Genomic DNA, 20,350 nt, shown 5'->3' with positions numbered 1-20,350 from the left:
TTTAGGGGGGGAAACACAAACACACACTTTAGAACGGAGCGCGTTGTTTTTATTTGTGGGAGTTACAGACTTTACATAATACAAGTGCTGTTGAGAAAGGAGGCGGGGTGCAGGGCGAGGTGGAAATCGTTGACACGTGAAAGCCTCGGTGCACTGGATTTCAAACATCTCTCCCTTTTTCTCTTCGGGTTTATTTAAACAAAGCAAAGAAACCCGGAATTAATAGTTCACTCAGAATTCAACACAAACCATTCTTTCGTTTAATGCTGATTTTTGGACTATTCATTTGGTTTAACATTGAAAGATGTTTTTAAAGTCAAACCGGGTAATCTGCTGCCGTCACGGTTGTATTTTAGAGGCTGAAAGAAGCGTGCGGTTATAATGCCAAAAAACGTGTATTTCAGAGTTTGAAAAAAATATGGCGGTAACTAAAGGCTTAAAAATAAAAATTATCATTGAGAACTTTTCTTATTCTGTTGGATCAGTTGATACAGCGGACAAAAAATGATAACTGAAAATTGAGATGACTATTAAAATCAGTGTTTGTTTTTGGAAGAATTTGAAGTGTGGCCGGGTGGAATAATGTTTCACGTGTCAGTTTCACTTAAATGCCATCAGATTTATTGCCTCGTGTAAACTATCTCGAGATCTATTTCATTCATTATTTTAAAAAATGAGGCAACCTCGTTTTCAGGCTTTTTTTTCATCCGGGAAGATCTGTGCACAGTCTTAAATGATACAAAGTTGAATTTTAAGATTAATCTTTAACTGTACTATGATTAAAAGAACATGGTCACAAAGTAATTCAGACCAGATGTGTTTGATAACTCGCAGAACGTTTGTTTGGTATGACTAAGACCAAACATTTGGCCCTCTGAAATTCTGGATTTGGGTTCAATGATTTGTTGGAATGTTATCCTGCAGAAGGGAGGCTAGTTGAATATTGTTGTCTGGTTTCATGAGGTGCTGCCATTTACTTGAATTAATTGAATTGGTTTGTCAACAATGAGGAAGCAGTAGTAAGAGTACATATACCAGGCCCACTTATTGCATCAAAATATAATTTGAAATTTATCATTTACATTGAAGATTTGCAATTTACAGTTTGAAGCCCAACCACATTCCGAAATTCTTTTTTTTTAAAGTTTGTGGTCCTCATAATGGGGTAATGGCATCTATTCAATGGAGCACAAAATAATTCCACGCAAATATTACAACATATAGATCCAGCAATTCCCTCTTTAATTTGTTAATATTCCCATCCATCAAATGCAAAATCTTTTCCAAATCCTAGCCCAGCAGCCGTTATTTATGAAATTGCTATTTTAGACAATAACAGATTATAGATAAACCTCTGGTAGATAAAAATGTTGGAGAAACTCAGCAGGTGAGGCAGCATCTATGGAGCGAAGGAATAGGTGATGTTTTGGGTCGAGACCCTTCTTCAGTGGTCTGCCTCAGATGCTGCCTCGCCCACTGAATTTCTCCAGCATTTTTATCTACCTTCGTTTTTTCCAGCATCTGCAGTTCCTTCTTAAACATAGATTAAAACCTCTGGTCATCCACTGAAATTATGTGTAGATTTATTTTGCCATGGTGTTTCATAGACAATTGTGTTAGATTAAACCTTTGTTTCACAATCACCAAGATGATATGTCCACTCGACTGCAATACAGTTTCATGATACCTCCAATCAACTAGTCAGGCATTGAATGGTCTAGACAGAAATCTTTGATCTTTGTTTTGAGGATACGATTTTGTTACTTTTTAAACATCTGATGATTAAATACTGGGACATCACTTTTTTTAAAGAGTTTGTAGCAAAATTACTGTAAATACAAATGTTTCGTAGCTCGAAATATGGGGATTAAAGAAAATGTCTGTTTCTTTAGATCGACGATTTTGCTGATGGAGCAGTAAAATCTTCACTAAATAAATATCCTATTTTCTTCTTTGGAACTCATGAGACGTAAGTAGTGACTTTTGCTCCTCTTTGTGTGCATGGTTTTGAGAGCATGATAACTGCCAGGCTAGATTACATGCTGATATATTTTATAGGGAAATAAATATTGGCCCAAAACTCACAGTGGATAGTGGTTCTCAAGGAATTTCTGCCCCTCAGCCACTGAGTATGAATATAGAATAGTGCACGCCAAGTCTAGACCCTTCGACCCATGGTGTCTGCTGTGGATGATGCCAAGTTAAAGTAATCTCTTCTGCCTGCACATGCTCTATATCCCTCCATCCTCTGCATATCTAAAATCCTCTTGAGTACTACGTCAAAACTGATTCCACTGTCATTTCTGGCAAGGGGTTCTAGGCACCTATCAATCTTTTTAAACAAAACAAATTGCACTGCACATCTCATAGTCAAACAGCATTGAAATATGCCATTTGACCCAACTTGTCCACACTCACCAAGATGCTAGTCCGACTTGGTCCATATTCTTCGAAAGCTGTCCTATCAATGTACCTGTCCAAGTGAAATGTTATTGTAACCTGACTCTACTACCTCCTCTGGCAGCTCATTCTATATCCAGTAAACCCTTGTTTTTAACGGACCCCTTTATGATGGATTTCAGTTATGGTGGACAGACCTATAGTGGACAGACCTGCCCAAACCACCCCCAGCTCGCACTGCTTCCCTGGCTGCTTATAACACTGGCTTATGACACCACCCCCGGTTCCAGCAAGCCCTTCACTCACTGCACGGTCTGGTTGACGCCGCTGTTGTTGCGGCTCGCATTGTAGCTCCTGGGGGCAGCGCTTTCTTTAGGCGACTGCCGTTCGGTTTAGTTTATTGTCACGTGTACCGAGGTACAGTGAAAGGCTTTTGTTGCGCGCTATCCAGTCAGTGGAAAGACAATACACGATTGCCACCGACGCGTTCGGTGACTGGGTCTCCCTCCCCTCTCACCATCTGCCGCTTCTTCCTGTTGGCCGACACTTTGTCCGGTTCACAGCTGCTACCTCCTCCTCCCATTGTTCTGTCCACTTGGCCTCTCCCCACCCCCGGCTCCACATCTTGGAAGCTGTCAGCGACTGCGGAGAAGGAGGAGGCATTGGCGTTGGCGTGGAGGGGAAGGCGAAGTGGACAAAGCGATGGGGGGAGGAGGCAGTGGAGTTGGGAGCAGACAAAGCGACAGCCGATATGAAGCAGCGGCTGCTAGTGAGAGGGAAGGGAGCCCCGCGGTATCCGAGCGTGTCTTGTCGCTGGCAGCGGCCTCGAAAAAAAATGCTGTCAGCCAAGGGCTACAATGTGAGCGCAACAACAACAACCCTGTCTACCAGACCATGAGGTAGCTGGCAAAAAAAGGCTCGCTGCTGCATACCAGTGCCATTGGTGCGTAGTTTTAAGGTGAAACGACACAAACTGCTGGAGTAACTCAGCAGGCTGAATTAGTCTGAAGAAGGTTCCTGACATCACCTCTCCATGTTCTCCAGCGATACTTCCTGACCCACTGAGTGACTCCTGTACTTTATGGTCTTTTTGTGTATTAACCGTCATCTGCAGTTCTTTGTTTATAAAATTGTTTGTGAAATATCTGGTTCTCGTTTCCCATTCCCCTGACTCGGTCTGAAGCAGGGTCTTAACACGAAATGTTACCTATTCCTTTTCTCCAGAGATGGTGCCCTGACCCACTGAGTTACTCCAGCTTTTTGTGCCTAACTTCAGTTTAAACCAGCATCTGCAGTTCCTTCCTACATATGAAATCACCGTACTCAGTTATAGCGGATGATCGTCAATAATGGACCCCACTCTCCTCCCTATGGTCCGTTATAGCGGGGGTTTACTGTATTTAATTGAACCTGCCGGTTATCTACTTCCTCTGATAGTACGGCCTATAAATCCAGCACCTACTGAATGCACAACCTGCCTTTCATGTTCCCTTTAAATCTTTCCCTTCTCATCTTAAATTTATACCCTCTAGCTTCGAACTCTGCTACACTGGGGAAAAAAGAGAGAGTATCTATCTTGCCTATGTCCCTCATGATTGTTACATACATCTATAAAGTCATTCTTCACTCCAGGAAAAACAGTTCAAGCCTCCTTTTAACCCAAACCTCTCTTAACTTTAACTCCCAGCAACATCCTTAAGAATATTTTCTGCGTTGTTCTAACTTAGTGCAAGTCTCACAAGCAGGAAGGTAACACACACGCTTTCAATTCAGAAGACAGAATATTTAATGTAAAAGACAAAACTTTGGTCCAATTGTCAGGGATTTCTCCCCCCCCCCTCTCCACCCACAATCACTATTCATGGACCTCACGAGCCAGCACATCCATGGGTAGATGGATGAGGGCCAGTTGAACTGCTTGCCGCAACTTGGTGTCAGCAAGGACACAACAGATGGATGGGTCCAAGGCAAGACATTTCTTTGACTACACTGTTAAGGCCTTAAGGCTGGAATGTTCATAAGGCCTTTGATAGGGAGCAAAGGGTGGGACAGTGCCTGAGCTCCAACCAAAATGGTGAAGCTTTTGCAGTGTTTTTACATGTCTCATATTCAGAGGTACTAACAAATTACAGTTGCTTTAAATAATAACAAATATAAATTGCAAATAAACACACCCTTTTGCGTTTTATAATTAAAAAGTAAATAATTTACCTTTTTTCCTCTTACCCTGCCAACCGGGAATATTGCCTGACATAGAGAAGCAGATTCTCCAGCATAAGGGGGTGCAGAAGAGATGCTGCCTGAATTAGAGAGTATTAGCTATGGGAGTTGATCAATTAACATTGTTTTCTCCAGAGCATCGGATGCTGATGAGAGAGCTGATAGAAGGTTTTTAAATTATGAGAAACGTAGATAGGGTGAACGGTCAGAACCGTTTTCCCCAGGGTTGAAATGTCAAATAATCAAGGTCATAGCTTTAAAGTCGGAAGGGGAAAGTTTAAAGGCTTTATGGAAGGCAACAAGGTGGCAGAGGAATTTGTTTTTGGGACTGGAGACCTGTGATTAGTGGCGTGCCTCAGGGATCGGTGCTGGGCGCATTGCTGTTTGTGGTTTATATTACCAGTATGGATGGTAATGTACAAGGCATGATTAGTAAGTTTGCAATTGACACTAAAATAGATCGTATCGTAGACAGTGAGAAGGATATCAAAAAGTACAGCAGGATTTTGATCAGCTGGGCAAATGGGTTGAAGAATAGCTAATGGGGTTCAATGCAGATAAGTGTGAGGTTGCATTTTGGGAAGTGCAACCAGGGCAGGTCCTTCACAGTGAATGATATGGCACCGTGGAGTGTTGTATCTAGCAATACAGGTGCACAGTTCCTTAAAAGTGGCATCACAGGTAGATAGGGTGGTCAAGAAAGCTTTTGGTACATTGGCCTTCATCATCAGTCAGAGTAAACAGTATAGATAGACACAAAATGCTGGAGTAACTCAGCGGGACAGGCAGCATCTCGAGTGAAGGAATGTGTGACGTTTTGGGTCGAGACCCTTCTTCAGACTACAGATGTTAGGACATTCTATTACAGTTGTACAAGATGATGGTGAGGTTGAATTTGGGGTATTGTGTTCAGATCCAGGCAGCCTGCTATCGGAAGGATGTCATTAAGCTGAAAAGAGTGCTGAGAAGATTTACGAGGATGTTGTCAGGACTTGAGGGCCTAAGCTATTGGGAGAGATTGGGCAAGCTGGGAGTATTCCTTGGAGCACAGGAGCCAAATGGGTGATATTATAGAGGTAATATTAAAGTTATGAGGGGAATTGGCAGGGTAAATGCATAGTCTTTTACCCAGGGTAGGGAAATGAAGAACCAGAGGACATAGGTTTAAAGTGAGACGAGAAAGATTTAAAAGGAAACTGAAGAGCAATTTATTCACCCAGTGGATGGTAGGGGGGGGGGTTACCTTAGCACCCCGTGTCGGTTTACCTAGGCGCTGATGCCGTTGGTCTGGACCAGTGACCTCCTCCCCAGCAACTACCATAACACAGCCCCCAGTCATCAGTCCCCCCCTCAGTCCACTGCTGACAACAAGACGCACCCAGCCACCAAGGGGCCCCTCCCCTCCCAGAAACCGATGCTGGCGACTCCTGGGGAGGAGGAGGAGGCAGTGGCGGTGTTGGGGGGAGAGGCCAAGTGGACAGAGTGACGGGAGAAGTAGGAGGAGGAGGCGGCAGTGGAGGGGAGAAGGAAGGCTGTCCCCAAGAGCTATAATGTGAGCCCCAACAACAGCCGTGCTAACTGGATCGTGTGAGGGGGTGGAGAAGGGCTTGTTGGTGCACCTTGTGGGCCAGGAGTAGCGTCAGAAGCCGGGGATGGGATGTCCGTGTGAGCCGGGATGGCGTGGGCAGCTCTCCGCTATAACTGAAATCTGATAAACGGGTCCTTTAAAGTATGGGTTTACTGTATTTGAAAGGTTTTTAGACAGGTACATGGATAGGAAAGGTTTAGATGGATGTGGGTCAAACGCAGGCAGATGGTTCTTGGTCAGGAACACACCTAGATCAAATGGGTGGGTTGATCAGAAGGGCATGCTAAGTAACTTTATGCCTTAATCTGCACTGATGCCTTATACTTGTTAAAGATGCCTTCATTCAATTGAACTATCGAGCTGAGTTTCCACCTGCCCTCTTGTGTAGACTTTTATATTTGTTTAAAAAACACTATTTACATATTTAAACTCTTCTTTCCACAATATATTTAAAAAACATTCCTTTGTATAGTTCCAGAGCTGTGTTTATTTAATAACGATGGTGATGTGTGCAGTGAAGATGATAAAATACAGTTTTGTGCTTTTGACCACACTCATGATTGGAAGTTGAAACATTAATTTGATAGATTATTGTGAGATGGATGGAAATTAGTATTCAGATGCCAATCTATTGAATGAAGACTTGCTTTATATTGTCCACCACTGTCTTCCTGTGTGTGAAAGAGCACACATAAGTACTTTGTTGTCTTTTCTGTATTGACTTGATCTGTTTGCAGCTTTTAGTTGAGATGTACGTACCATCAGGTGTGTGTGTGGGTGGGATTCATGTTTTATTTAACTAGTGTTATGGATTCATTTGCCTGAAAGGGGAGGTGTGGCCTTGGTTGAATGTCCCATCTGAAAGATGGCACCTCTGACAGTTGTAAATTAGTCTCTATTATGTATTCAGAGTTGGAGCTGAACTTCAACTTGCTGCTTTCTGATTCTAGAACAAGATTCAGATTCAGATTCAATTTTAATTGTCATTGCCAGTGTATAGTACAGAGACAACGAAATGCAAACAAGAGCTGCTGCCCAGCTACAGATGACTCTTAAATGCTAACAATCAGTACAGATGTATAGATATGTAGAAATATGCAACTTTTCTTCTTATTTATTCATTTGGTTGCAGATTTTTCCAGAGCATAATAATAATAGTGGAAGAGTTTTGGTACTTAATCCCCTGAAGCATATACTGAATAATATAGTTCTGACCTTGAAAATGTAGAAGCTAAAGCCAAGTGCATTTTTTTTTCACAAAAACATTTCAGTGCTTACTTGGGCCCACGGGACATTTATCCATATGATGAAAACAAGGAAAAGTATGGAAAGCCCAACAAAAGAAAAGGTTTCAATGAAGGATTGTGGGAAGTTGAAAATAATCCAACTGTCAAATTTCTGGGGCCACAGGTGAGTTCAACACTTGGCTAAGCACCAAATGTTAATCTTGTTTTTTTATTGTAGACCAGAATTAAGTTTCTGAACATGCTGAGGTTGGTTGGTTGCTTCTGTCCCTCAGTTCTAAGAATAATAACATTTCCTGGGTGCTAATTAAAATGCTGTAACTAGTAAAACTTGGAAAACACATTTCTTATATACTTTTTCAAACCTTTTAAAATTCTGCCTAGAGCCAAATTACCTCCATATGAAAGGATTATTTTGTTTTTGGCTTTTTGACAGTTACAGCTCTGATAATGTTAGAGAATTCATTTAATAAAATATTACAGAACCCTTTGCCCACAATGTCCATGCTGAACATGATGCCAGGTTAAAGCTCTGTCCCACAGTACATTCCAAGAGCTCTCCCGAGTTAAAAAAAAATCAAACTCGTGGTAAGCACGGAGAATGAACGTAGCGGGTATGTCGGAGCTCGGGGACGTCACTTAGCGGTTCGTTACGCTAACGGCAGGTACTCGGGAAGACTCGCTAACGGCAGGTAAGCACGGGAAGACTCGTGAAGATTTTTCAACATGTTGAAAAATGTCCACGAGAGCCCCGAGTACCGACGAGTGGCCATTACCGTAAATCTACCGAGTTTGAATCGGGGCAAACTCGGGAGAGCTCTTGGAATGATCTCGTACCGTGGGACAGGGCTTTTAAACTAATCTCTGTGTGCACGTGGTCCATATCCCTCCATCACTCCATTTCCCTGCATATCCACATACCTACTTAAAAACCTCTTGGCTGGATTGTGAGCTGTTGTTCAGTGTGTGGCACGCTTGCCTCTCAGTCTGTCGATATCTCATCTCCAAGCATGCAATGAAGCTGATATTCCAAGCAATTCAGAGAGAATGCTAACTCTGGGTGGTTCTCTCTTGGAGTTGACATTAAATTGAGGTCCCATTTTCCAACATGGGCATTGTTTTAAAGAAGTAAATATACCATTAATTCTCTCATTCAGTATGTAAATTAAATAGCAAAAAGATTGGAGGGTAGGGCCAACATTCACCCCGTGGGTAACATCTTAAAAATAGATTGCATTGCAGTTTATGAGAGCATATTGCATGCAAATTGGCAAGTTATATTTTCCTATATAGTTGATTCCACCTATAGGCACAATGCATAATTGCACATATTGTTTAAATGTGTAAAATTCCAAAAATTCAAAACCATTTCCCTACTTTTACACTGGCCACATTTTATAAAAAAACATTTATTATGTTCTTGCCATTAAACAATCAATGAAAGACACAATTAAGTGTGAACATGCGAAGAAGAAAAAAAAATCGATCACACTAATTGTAATCAATTGTAACAACAAAACTTGTATATCCAATGATGTGCATACATATAAAAGTAACAAAAGTGGCAGATTGTGTATAAAAACTCATAATTCGTAGAATTCAACCCATTTTTTGTTCACAATTTCTACATGTAATTTCAAAAAATATTTTTCCAAAAAACAAAATGACATGTTTCTGACAAAGCTAAAGTTCTTGAATCCGAGGCAACAGCACGATGAGCCAGAGTAAGAGAGCCAAGAAATTTGGTTGTTCTCAATCACAGATCGGCAGTATTGCGAAGAGAAAAGCAAACTTTAATGACCAATGTTTAAACAATGATGGTCCTTCAAGGAAAAGACAGTGCCTTGATAAAGACCAGCATGTGGAAATTCCCCTTAAATTCTCGTTGATACAAGTCCAGACCTATCCTGGATCTATAGTCCAGGCAACATCTACCAAATTGACCAGACTGATTTACTACAGGACACTTCCAGATGACAACTTGTTTTTTAAGCCTGAGAACATTAGTAGCGCCAATCAAAAATTAAAAGAGACTGACAGCACTAATCACCTGCCACATGACTGGGACAGACAAACTGAAGCTTCTGGCCATTGACAAGAATGCCAATTGTAAATGTTTTTGAGGTGCAGAAACGATTCCTCTCTTCTAAAAAATACCACAATGCATGGATGATTGGAAAAATCTTTATTGCCTTCTGGTAGATCTGCAAACTTACTAATCACGCCTTGTACATTATCATCCAAATTGTTATCCAAATTATCATCCAAATTGTTAATATAAACTACAAACCACAACCCCTAGTCCCAAGTCTCCAGTCTGGAAAAACAACCTTCTACCACCATACTCTGCTTCCTTCCATCAAGCTAGTTCTGTATGCAGTTAGCTAGCTCTCCCTAGATCCCTTGCGAATTAACCTTCCAGAGCAGCCTACCATGGAGAGCATTATTGAAGGCCTTGGGGAAGTCCATATGCACACGTCTGTGGCCTTGCTCTCATCAACTACCTTGGTTACTTGAGAAATGATTTTTAAAATACTGAATAAAAATACAGTTTGGGTTACAAATTTACAGCTGGTTTTGAACTAAATTTGATATTGTGTGGCCAAATCACATCCCCTCCTCTTCTACCATCCCCCGCCCCCACGTCCACAAATATTATTTAACACCTCAGCTCAGTGACTACCATTTTATTGCACACCCTTTATTAATGCATATTTCACATGAGCAAATTGGGTATGCAAATAAACAGGATTAACTGTGTTACGATAGTAACCTTAAAGTAATTAATTAACTTTGGGATGCCATAGTTATTAGTTCATAAATCATAGAAACCAGCTCTTCTGTCAAGCTTGAACCCAGGAAACTGGAGCTGTAAACCAGCAGATCGTCTAATTGCGCCACTGTCCCCCTCGCCCGGAGGAATGGGGGACGTGCTCCTAAAACTATTTTTTTTCTTCACTTAGTTGACACATTCATTTTCTGTTGGTAAAAATAATATTGGACTTCAAATCTTTATTTCTTTGAAGTTTGTTCAAGAAGGAACTGCAGATGCTGGAAAATCAAAGGTAGACAAAAGTGCTGGAGAAACTCAGCGGGTGCAGCAGCATCTATGGAGCGAAGGAAATAGGCAACGTTTCGGGCCGAAACCCTCTTCAGACTGATGTAGGGTGGAGGGTGCAGGGAAAAGAAAGGAGAAAGGAAGAGGAGGAACCAGAGGGCTGAGGGAGAGCTGAGAAGGGGAGGAGACAGCAAGGGCTACCGGAAATTGGAGAAGTCAATGTTCATGCCGCTAGGGTGCAAACTGCCCAAGCGGAATATGAGGTGCTGCTCCTCCAATTTCCGGTGGTGCTCACTCTGGCCATGGAGGAGGCCCAGGACAGAAAGGTCGGATTCGGAATGGGAGGGGGACTTGAAGTGCTGAGCCACAGGGAGATCAGGTTGGTTAATGCGGACCGAGCAGAGGTGTTCGGCTAAACAATCACCAAGCCTATGCTTGGTCTCACCGATGTAGAAACCAGCCTCTCCCTGGGCACTTTCCCTTGCAACCACAAGAGATGCTACACTTGTCGCTTTACCTCCCCCCTCTACTCCATTCAAGGACACAAGCAGTCGTTCCAGGTGCGTCAGAGGTTCACCTGCATCTCCTCCAACCTCATCTATTGCATCCGCTGCTCTAGATGTCAGCTGAACTACATCGCTGAGACCAAGCGTAGGCTTGGTGATCGTTTCCTTCGCTCCATAGATGCTGCTGCACCCGCTGAGCTTCTCCAGCACTTTGTCTACCATTTCTTTGAAGTTTTTGAGTTAAGGTTACCAGCTTCCTCTTAAATGGTACTTAGTTTACCTAGATTATTTACTGTTGTTTCTTGATCTCCATTCTTAATGACAAGATGCTAATAGCTCTCTGTCCTTTGCTGCAAATAACTCTTCTTTATGTGTACTAGATTGGTGATTGTTGGCTGGTTAATCACAATCCTCCTCCTGCTTCATTTAGTAGTGAATTTACAAATCTTAGGCTTATTATTTGTGACTTGGTATCCACTGAATTGACAAAAGAGCCTTATCTTGACATGCCACCCAACTACAGTGATGGAAACGACACCTACAGTATTGACAATTATTTACAACTCTTTACAATTTTGTGCTAATTTTTAGAGTGCCAATAAACGAGTTCGGAAGTTATCAACAGATAAAGACGATGAAGAGGAAAAGGAAACAAGTGGTTCAAACTTGGGAAAAGAGGAGTCTGATATAGTTAGTTTGCCAGAGTTTGACAAGCAAAATGATGAGGTATGTACTATCTTTCAGGTTATGGTTGTGTGTGAAAGACATTCTTTAAGAATGTACATCAAAGTGCGTGAGCAAGCAATTGTAAATTTACCATTCTCAAAATCAAAGTATTACCTCTTGGCAATGATTCAATTTATTCTTCTAAGACCCAGCTCCCTGCGATCCTGACTGTTTCTACTTTAGTAATATCGAGAAGATTAACTTGCAGCTATCCTTTATCATACTTGAAACAGCTTATGGTGTTTGGTAGATGGGCAAACTGAAGGACGTCATATTTGGCTTGGGTAGCTGACAACACAATGGTATGAACATTCAGTTCTCCAATTTTAAGAAACAACCCTCGCCCTTTTTTTACTCCCTCTCGCCCCCTGTGTCCCAACTGTTCACGTTTTTCTCCCACAATCCCCCACCCCCATCCGTTTGCAACTATATCCGTTCCTCTGGCTTCACAATTTACACCTGCCCTCTCCTCAGAATGGAAACGGGAGCTAAAATGGTTAGTAACCATGAGACCCAGTAGGCCTTTGTGAACTGAGCGCATGTTTGGCAAAATCTATCGCCCGTTCTACGCTTGGTCTCGTTGATGTAAACGAGGCCATATTGGGAGCGTCAAACGCAGTAGATGAGGTTGGAGGAGGTACATGTGAACATCTCTCATCTGGAAGGGCTGCTGATGTCACTGGATAAATGTGAGACAGGAGGTATAGGGACAAGTTAGATTTGCAGTGACTGGGAGGGGTTGGTTAGGTTGGGAAGAGAAGTGAACCAAGTAGGTGCAGACGGGTGCTATGGAAAAAGGAAAATGATTGGGATCGGAAGGTGTGACTAGTGATCACATTTCAGGTGATGGAAATGTCATAGAATGATGTGTTGGATGTGAAGGCAGGTGGGGTGAAAGGCAAAGACTAAGGAAACTCTATCCTTGTTCTGTCTGGGGGAGGGGAGCAAGACCTGAACGGCAGTTCTGGTGTGGGATCCATCTACTACAGCCTGGGTGGAGAGGGGGACCATGTTTCTGTCGTCCTAGTGGAAAGCCTCATCTTGTGAGCAGATGAGGCAGAAACAGAGAAATTGAGAGTAGGGAATGGCGACCTAACAAGAGCCAGGGTGGGAGCAGGTGTAATCAAGACAGCTGGGAGTCGGTGGGTTTACAGTAGACGTCGGTCAATAGTCTGTTCCCTGTGATGGCGACTGAGAGATTGAGAAAGGGGGGAGAGGGCAGCACAATGATGCAGTGGTAGAGTTACTGCCTTATAGTGCCAGAGACCTGGGCTTGATCCTGTCTACGGAGTTTGTACATTCTCCCTGTCAGTTTTCTCCAGGTGCTGCAGTTTCCTCCCACATTCCAAAGACATGCAAGTTTGTAGGTTAATTAGCTTCTGTAAAATTGGTCCCTGGTGTGTCTAGTGTGTAGGATAGAAATAGTATACAGGAATCACTGGTCAGCACGAACTCCGTGGGCCGAGGGCTGGTTTCCACACTGTATCTCTAAACTGAACAAAATGTGTCAGAGACAGTCCCAAGTGAATTTGAGGGGAAGGTAGAAGGTAGCGGTGAAGTTGATGAAATCAACAAGTTCCGCATGGGTGCAGGAAGCAGCCCTGATGCAGTTGTCAATGTAGTGGAGAAAGAATGGTGGGCGGTGCCAGTGTACATCTGGAACAAGGACTGTTCATGTCAAAAACAAAAAGGCAGGTATAGCTGGGATCTATGTGAGTGCCCTTAGCTACACCTTTGACATGAGAGGGGTCAAGGGAAGTTGTTGAGGGTGTGACACAAAATGCTGGAGTAACTCAGCGGGACGGTCAGCATCTGTGGAGAAAAGGAATGGGTGACGCTTCGGGTCGGGACCCTTCTTCAGACTGATGCCTTCAGTTTGTTGAGGGTGTGGACATGTTCCGCCAGGCAGAGGAGAGTGTTAGTAGAGGGGAGCTGATTTGGTCTCTGTAAATTGTAAATCTACTTCATGTAATACACATACACTATAATTTTGTTTTGCTTCCCATAACGTTGTGTATAGGATGCACTTCAATTGTAATGCGTTTGTTTTGTATGGTTTGGAAAAACATGTGACTTTTATTGTTTAATAGGAAACTTCAGCAAAGAAAGCTCCAGTGGTGCACACTCCAAAGAAGAGGGGAAGAAAGAGAAAGGTGCAGAACATTTTGTTGAGTTTGTCAAAATGGTTTAAGAATTTGTCATTGGTTGTTCAGTCCTGCAGGTGTCAATGGTGAAAACTGTCAATGCTCAAACTGAAGCAAAACCAGAAAATACTGGAAGCACAAGTTCGGACAGCATCTGTGTAAAGAGAAATATGGCCAATCTATTTGTTTCAGGCTCTTTCAGGTTGAAGATCCTTAATTGGGACTGGGAAAGGAAAAAAAACAAGTTATTTTTAAATTGTGGAGTTGGTGGGGGAGGCAATATCTTTCGGGAGAGGCCACATTTGCTTTGGTGATAAATTGTTCCTACATGTCACCTAGATGAAGTAATCTAGGACAAGTTAATGAAGCAAGTTACAAGGGAAAACAAACATTTAAAATCTATGAGATACAGATATGAGCTGTAGAAGGTTTCCAGCAGATCAGGGACTGTTGGTAGAAAAAGATAAACCTGGGTTAATATTACAGACGAATGGCCAGTTTTGATTACAAAAATGAGAGCATCTTGTGGAATTTACTATGTCGGGGAAGGTGCAACATGCAGAGATGTAAAATAAGGTGTTGGTCCTCAAGCATATGCCTTGTATCAGCAGAGGAGGTGAGAGCAGAGTGGTGAATTATAAGTCGAGGCAACTGGAAACTTGGAATTGGTCACTCCTGTGGATTGAATGCAAATCCTCCACAAAGTGGTCACCTTTCAACCTTTGATTTCAATAATGTAGTGTGCACATGGTAAGCACCAAATGTAGTCCACTAAATGGTTAGAAGTGCAAGTGATTCTGTGGTTGGTGTTTAGTGCTTGCATTTAAATTTAGTCTAATTTAACAAATATGTGTGGCTAAATTAAATATGCATATCTTTGAAATTAAAAATAAATGGAAGATTAATTGCTGCACACTTGCCTGATTTGATGATACAGGTGTTGTACAGTTTACATTGAATACAATCCTTAACAGGAACTAGCATGCAACCTGTCCAAGAGAAGGGTTTAACTTGTTGAAACTAATATCTTAGACGTTTGAGGTGAAGGTATTTATTCTCCTGTTTTCTGTTAACATATGGATGAAGGTGAAAATTGTTTTGCATCCATTAAAATTAACTGCAAATTATATACAGTGAGGAACTGCATAAAGGAACATTTTGCTATATGTTTGCAGATTGCATGTATGCAAAGTTGCCTTGTTTCATCTTGGGTGTATAAACTTTTTTAAATAGATTGATCAAGTGGAAGTTGGCTCAGAATCTGATCCAGAAAAGCAAACTGTTAAGAGACAGCAACAAGGTATGTAATTTTATCCATACCTGCTGAAGAACTTGTTTGATCAGATGTGGAAATAGCTCCATGTTACTGAAGTATAGTCTACGCGGCAAAGGTTTATTTGTTGTTTACAAGAACATTTGATGTTAGTTTTAGTTAAATTGAACTATAGGGCTGAAATTGTGGGATTATAATTAATCAATATAGCATTTTAATATGTATTGTCAACTGCTTTACACTATTTTAAAGTGGGGCACTGTTTGTTTGTAATCTTTAATTGTTAATGAATATTAAATAACCTTTGCTTAGTGGGAGACTCCTGAGTTGTAATGTGCTTACCACTTTTGGTTGCAGTTCAGAAGAAATGATTTATCATTTTGATTCCAAGATTATTTATTAGGTTGAATCCAGATGTTCGTTGACATTTTTTACTTTAATAATAGACAATAGACAATAGGTGCAGGAGTAGGCCATTTGGCCCTTCGAGCCAGCACCGCCATTCAATGTGATCATGGCTGATCATCCCCAATCAGTACCGTTCCTGCCTTCTCCCCATATCCCCTAACTCTGCTATTTTTAAGAGCCCTATCTAGCTCTCTTGATTCGTGGTGTTCTGCAGGGGTCAGCTGCTCTTCACAATTACATCATTGATTTGAATGATGGAATTAATGGCTTTGTGGCCAAGTTTGCAGATGATACAAATATATGTAGAGGGGCAGGTAGTATAGAGGAAGCAGGAAGTCTTCAGAAGATTTTAGACAGGTTGGGAGATGGAGTACAGTGTAGCAGCATGTGCCGCCATGCATTTGGGTAGTCGGAATAAAGGCAGCAACTATTTTTCAAATGGGGAGAGGATTCAGAAGTGCAAAGGGACCTCGTAAACCTCCTCTGGACCCTCTCCAATGCCTGCACATCCTACATCATATATGGGGCCCAAAACTGCTTACAATACTCCAAATGAGGTCTGACCAGTGCCTTATAAAGCCTCAGCCTAACATCCCTGCTTTTATATTCTAGTTCTCTTGAAATAAATACTAACATTGCATTTGCCTACCTTACTACCGATTCAACTTGCAAATTAATCTTTTGGGAATGCTACACTGGCAATCCCAAGTCCCTTTGCAGGATTATAGAGAGAAGGCAGGAGAATGGGATTGACAGGGAAAGATAGATTGGCCATGATAGAATGGCCTAATTCTGCTCCTATGACTTATGAGATGTTGCCTGACCCACTGAGTTACTCCAACATTTTGTGTCCATCTTTGGTATGAACCAACATCTACAGTTCCTTGTTATTACAATTGGTTTCATTATTAGTTGGTTAGAAAACCTTTAAAATTTGAATATTTATTGTTTTTGGCCTCGAGCATAGGGTTAATGATTTCATCCAGTCTATATCTGGTGGTGGATAAGTATTTAGACTGGTAAGCTTCCACTCAATGGAATAGAATTCCAGAGAAGATTGTTCGTAGACACCAAGAGGAACACACTTTTGACAGAAATTCAATCTTCTGTTCTTCTTACCACGTCCACACACAAGATTAGAAGTTGTTCAGCCAGAGCTGAACCCACTTCTCGGCATCTGCATACAATGTCTTGTCGCTTCTTGTGCGTGGTGGTGGAAAGATTGGTGGAAACAGGGCTGCGACGTGAACGCTCTTTCCTTGACCCCAATCTTCTGTTCCGTTGCGGTGACAGTGCAGATTGAATTTATATTTGGTGTTCAATAAACGTTTGGAATGTTGCAGTTCATTCAGTCCTGTTGATCTCTGTTAAATTGATTTATATTATGCAGATTAAATGAAGGAAACCCTAGATTTTGAATTTCCTCTCCCAAATGTAGAACACATTCATGCAAATCTGTAGGACTTTGGTTCGGCTGCATTTGGAGTATTACCTGGAGTTCTGCTCACCCCATTACGGGAATGATGTGGATGCTTTGGAGAGTAGGCTTACCAGAATGCTGCTTGGATTAGAGGGTTTCAGCTACAGGGAAAGGTTGGATAGACATAGATTGTTTTCACCTGAACATTTGGGGGTTAACGGCAGACTTAATAGAAGTGCATCAAATTATGAGAGGGATAGATAGGGCTGAATGTCAGAACCTTTTTCCCAGGGTGGAAATGCCCAACACTAGAGGGCATAGCTATAAATTGAGATGAGGAAAGTTTAATGATGTGTGTGGCAAGATTTCTTACGCAGGATGGTGGAGACCTGGAACGCGTTGCCAGGCAGATACGTTAGTGAGGCTTTTAGATGGGCATATGAAAGTGCAGGGAATAGAGGGATATGGATACATTTTTTTATGATTTTGATATATATTTTTTTAGTGTTGCATTTCCAAGCTTGTTCACGTTTTGTGCCTTATGTTTCAGCAGTTGAAGTGAAGATTCCGAAACCCAGAGGAAGACGACCCAAAGTTGTAGTGATACCTCCATGCTCGGCCGATGAAAGGTAGAGTGACGTTTAACTGCAGATCATTTATAATTTATCACCTTCTGAATTAATGGAACTGTGACCATTTGGTGTTTCAATCATCCGGTATGACCCTAATCTAAGTAAAGTCACAGTATTGCTGAAAGTGCTTTTATTTTTAGGTAATGTAACTGGTTTCAAAGGGAAATCTGCTTATTTATACAGCCTCTTCCAGTCTTTTAACCAGTGTAGAGGATTCTAAATTTAGGCCCTTGGGCTTAAGATGAGAAGGGATGATATGAACGAGGGACACCATGGGGCAACCTTTTCTCACAGAGGGTAGCCTGTATCTGGGATGAGCTGCCAGAGGAAGCAATGGAAGCTGTATGTCTCTCGTGACCTAGGGACGTGTCAAAACAATTTACAAGTTAGTCTGAAATATAATCTGCCATAAGGTCAAATTGATTTGCCTAAAATGTCTAAATTAGTTGTGTAATCAGGTTTTTAAAGTGGCAATAGGTGAGAGTTATATAGAATATTTTCTATCATTGTGAATGAGTAAAATTATATTGCCTGGTTTGCTATCAAGCATTTTAACACAAAACACGTGTTTGTGAGTTGTTGATTGAGGAATAAACATTGGTAAATTTCCTTTCAGAGTATTTCCATGGGATGCTTATGTCAACTTGGGGAAATCTAGTGGGGCTTTGGTTTTTCTCCAACAGGTGTGCTAAGAAGGTAGACACAAAATGCTGGAGTAACTCAGCCGGACAGGCAGCATCTCTGGAGAGAAGGAATGGGTGACGTTTCGGGTCAAGACCCTTCTTCAGACTGATGTCAGGGGAGGAGCGGGACAAAGATAGAATATAGGCAGAGACAGTAAGACTGGTGGGAGAACTGGGAAGGGGGAGGGGATGGAGAGAGAAAGCAAGGGCTATATGAAGTTAGAGAAGTCAATGTTCATATCACTGGGGAGCCACCGGGAGATCAGGTAGGTTAAGATGGACTGAGCTGAGGTGTTCAGCGAAACGATCGTCGAGCCTGCGCTTGGTCTCGCCGATGTAGAGAAGTTGACACCTTGAACAACGGATACAGTAGATGAGGTTGGAGGAGATGCAAGTGAACCTTTGCCTCGCCTGGAAAGACTGTTTGGGTCCTTCGATGGAGTCGAGGGGGGAGGTAAAGGCCCACAATGTCCATGCCGAACATGATGCCAAGTAAAATTAACCTCCTCTGCCTCACGTGATCTATAATATCCCTCCATTACCTGTATATCCAGGTACCTATCTAAAAGTACCTTAAATGCAGCTATCGTATCTGCCTGCACTTCTCCCTCTGGCAACGCTTTGCAGACACCCACCAGTCTGTGTCTAACAAAAAATGTTCACACACATCCCTTTTAACCTTTCCCCTCTAACCTTAAATTTATATCCTCTAGTCCTTGACATTTTCACTGAGGGGGGAAGTTCTGACTGTCTATTCTATCGATGCCTTCTATAATTTTATGCACTTTTAGCGCATCTCCCCTCAGTCTCTGAACATTCCAGAAAAACAATCCAGATTTGTTCAACCTCTCCTTTTATCCAGGCAGCATTCTTATAAACCTCTTCTGCACCCTGTCCAAAGCCTCCACACCATTCCTGTAATGGATGGCCACAGCTGCACACTACTCAAAATGCAGCCTAACCAAAGTTTTATAAAGCTGTAGCATGATTTCCTGACTCTTGTACTCAATGCTTGACCAATGAAGGCAAACAGCCATATGTCACCTTTGCCACTCGATCTACTTGTGTTGTCAAGATCCCTCTGTACATCAAGGTTGTTAAGGGCTTGCCATTTCCCCTCGCATTCAACCTCCCAAGGTGTAAAGAGTATTAAAGGGCGCACAGTGGTGCAGCTGGTAGAACTCTTGCCTCACCACGTCAGAGACCCGCGTTCGATCCTGTTCTCTGGTGCTCACTGTGCGGAGTTTGTAAGTTCTTCCTGTGACCGCGAGGGTTTCTTCTGGTTTCCTCCCACATCCGAAAGACTGGTTTGAAGATTAATTTGCTTTTGTAAATTGTCCCTTCTGTGTTGGGAGTGAATGCAACATTGGGATTACATAGAAGTAGTATGAGTGGGAGATTCATGGTTGCCTGTTTCCATACTGTATCTCTAAAAAAAAAACTTCACAATTGCTTGGACTGAATCCCATCTACCATTTCATCGTCCATTTCTGTGGATAATCTATATCTCGCTGTATATTTTGACAGCCCTTTTTACTGACCACCACTTTACCAATTTTGCGTCCATTTCTTTTATATGTGCGGAGGTCCTAGCACAGATCTCTGCGGAACTCCACTGGTAACAGACAGCCAGCCAGAATACAACCCTGCAACCATCAAGCTATTACCATGACCATCAGGAAAATCTAGAGAATGGTCCTGAGCTACTATTACCTCATTGGACTATCTTTAATCGGACTTTACTGGACTTTGTCATGCAGTATATGTTATTCCTTTTATCATGTATCTGTACACTGTGGCTGGCTCAATTGTAATCATGTATTGTCTTTCCACTGACTGGTTAGCACGCAAGAAAAGCTTTTCACTGTACTTCGGTACATGTGACAATAAATTAAACAATTAAATGATTAAATATTGCAACCTCCAAGTAAGTTTTGAACTACATTGACATGGGGCATTGTTTTTATCTGTGCACTATTATCGTTTGTAGAGCACTATGAAATTGCATATCTGTCGTGCTGCTGCAAGTAAAGGGCCTGTCCCACGAG

The 20,350-nt window shown here is 42.0% G+C and overlaps 2 protein-coding genes across 2 annotated transcripts in view; one reads left to right on the top strand and one right to left on the bottom strand.

The window, feature by feature from the left end:
* LOC116971110 (signal-transducing adaptor protein 1-like) overlaps positions 1 to 381 on the bottom strand; it is a 108,851-nt gene extending 108,470 nt beyond the window's left edge. The window contains exon 1 of the mRNA XM_033017954.1: positions 323 to 381. The gene's annotated coding sequence lies outside the window, so the exon portion shown is untranslated. The remainder of the gene's footprint in view (positions 1 to 322) is intronic.
* Positions 1 to 20,350, top strand: part of psip1 (PC4 and SFRS1 interacting protein 1) — a 45,137-nt gene that overhangs the window by 505 nt on the left and 24,282 nt on the right. The window contains exons 3-8 of the mRNA XM_033017952.1: positions 1,893 to 1,969; positions 7,480 to 7,618; positions 11,608 to 11,742; positions 13,833 to 13,895; positions 15,120 to 15,186; positions 17,538 to 17,616. Of these exons, the coding sequence (XP_032873843.1) occupies positions 1,893 to 1,969; positions 7,480 to 7,618; positions 11,608 to 11,742; positions 13,833 to 13,895; positions 15,120 to 15,186; positions 17,538 to 17,616 (560 nt within the window). The remainder of the gene's footprint in view (positions 1 to 1,892; positions 1,970 to 7,479; positions 7,619 to 11,607; positions 11,743 to 13,832; positions 13,896 to 15,119; positions 15,187 to 17,537; positions 17,617 to 20,350) is intronic.

This window comes from Amblyraja radiata, chromosome 3 (assembly GCF_010909765.2).
Source record: "Amblyraja radiata isolate CabotCenter1 chromosome 3, sAmbRad1.1.pri, whole genome shotgun sequence".
Classification (NCBI taxonomy): Eukaryota; Metazoa; Chordata; class Chondrichthyes; order Rajiformes; family Rajidae; genus Amblyraja; species Amblyraja radiata.
The sequence above is the reverse complement of the archived record's forward strand: the minus strand, read 5'-3'. Positions and strand labels throughout refer to the sequence as shown.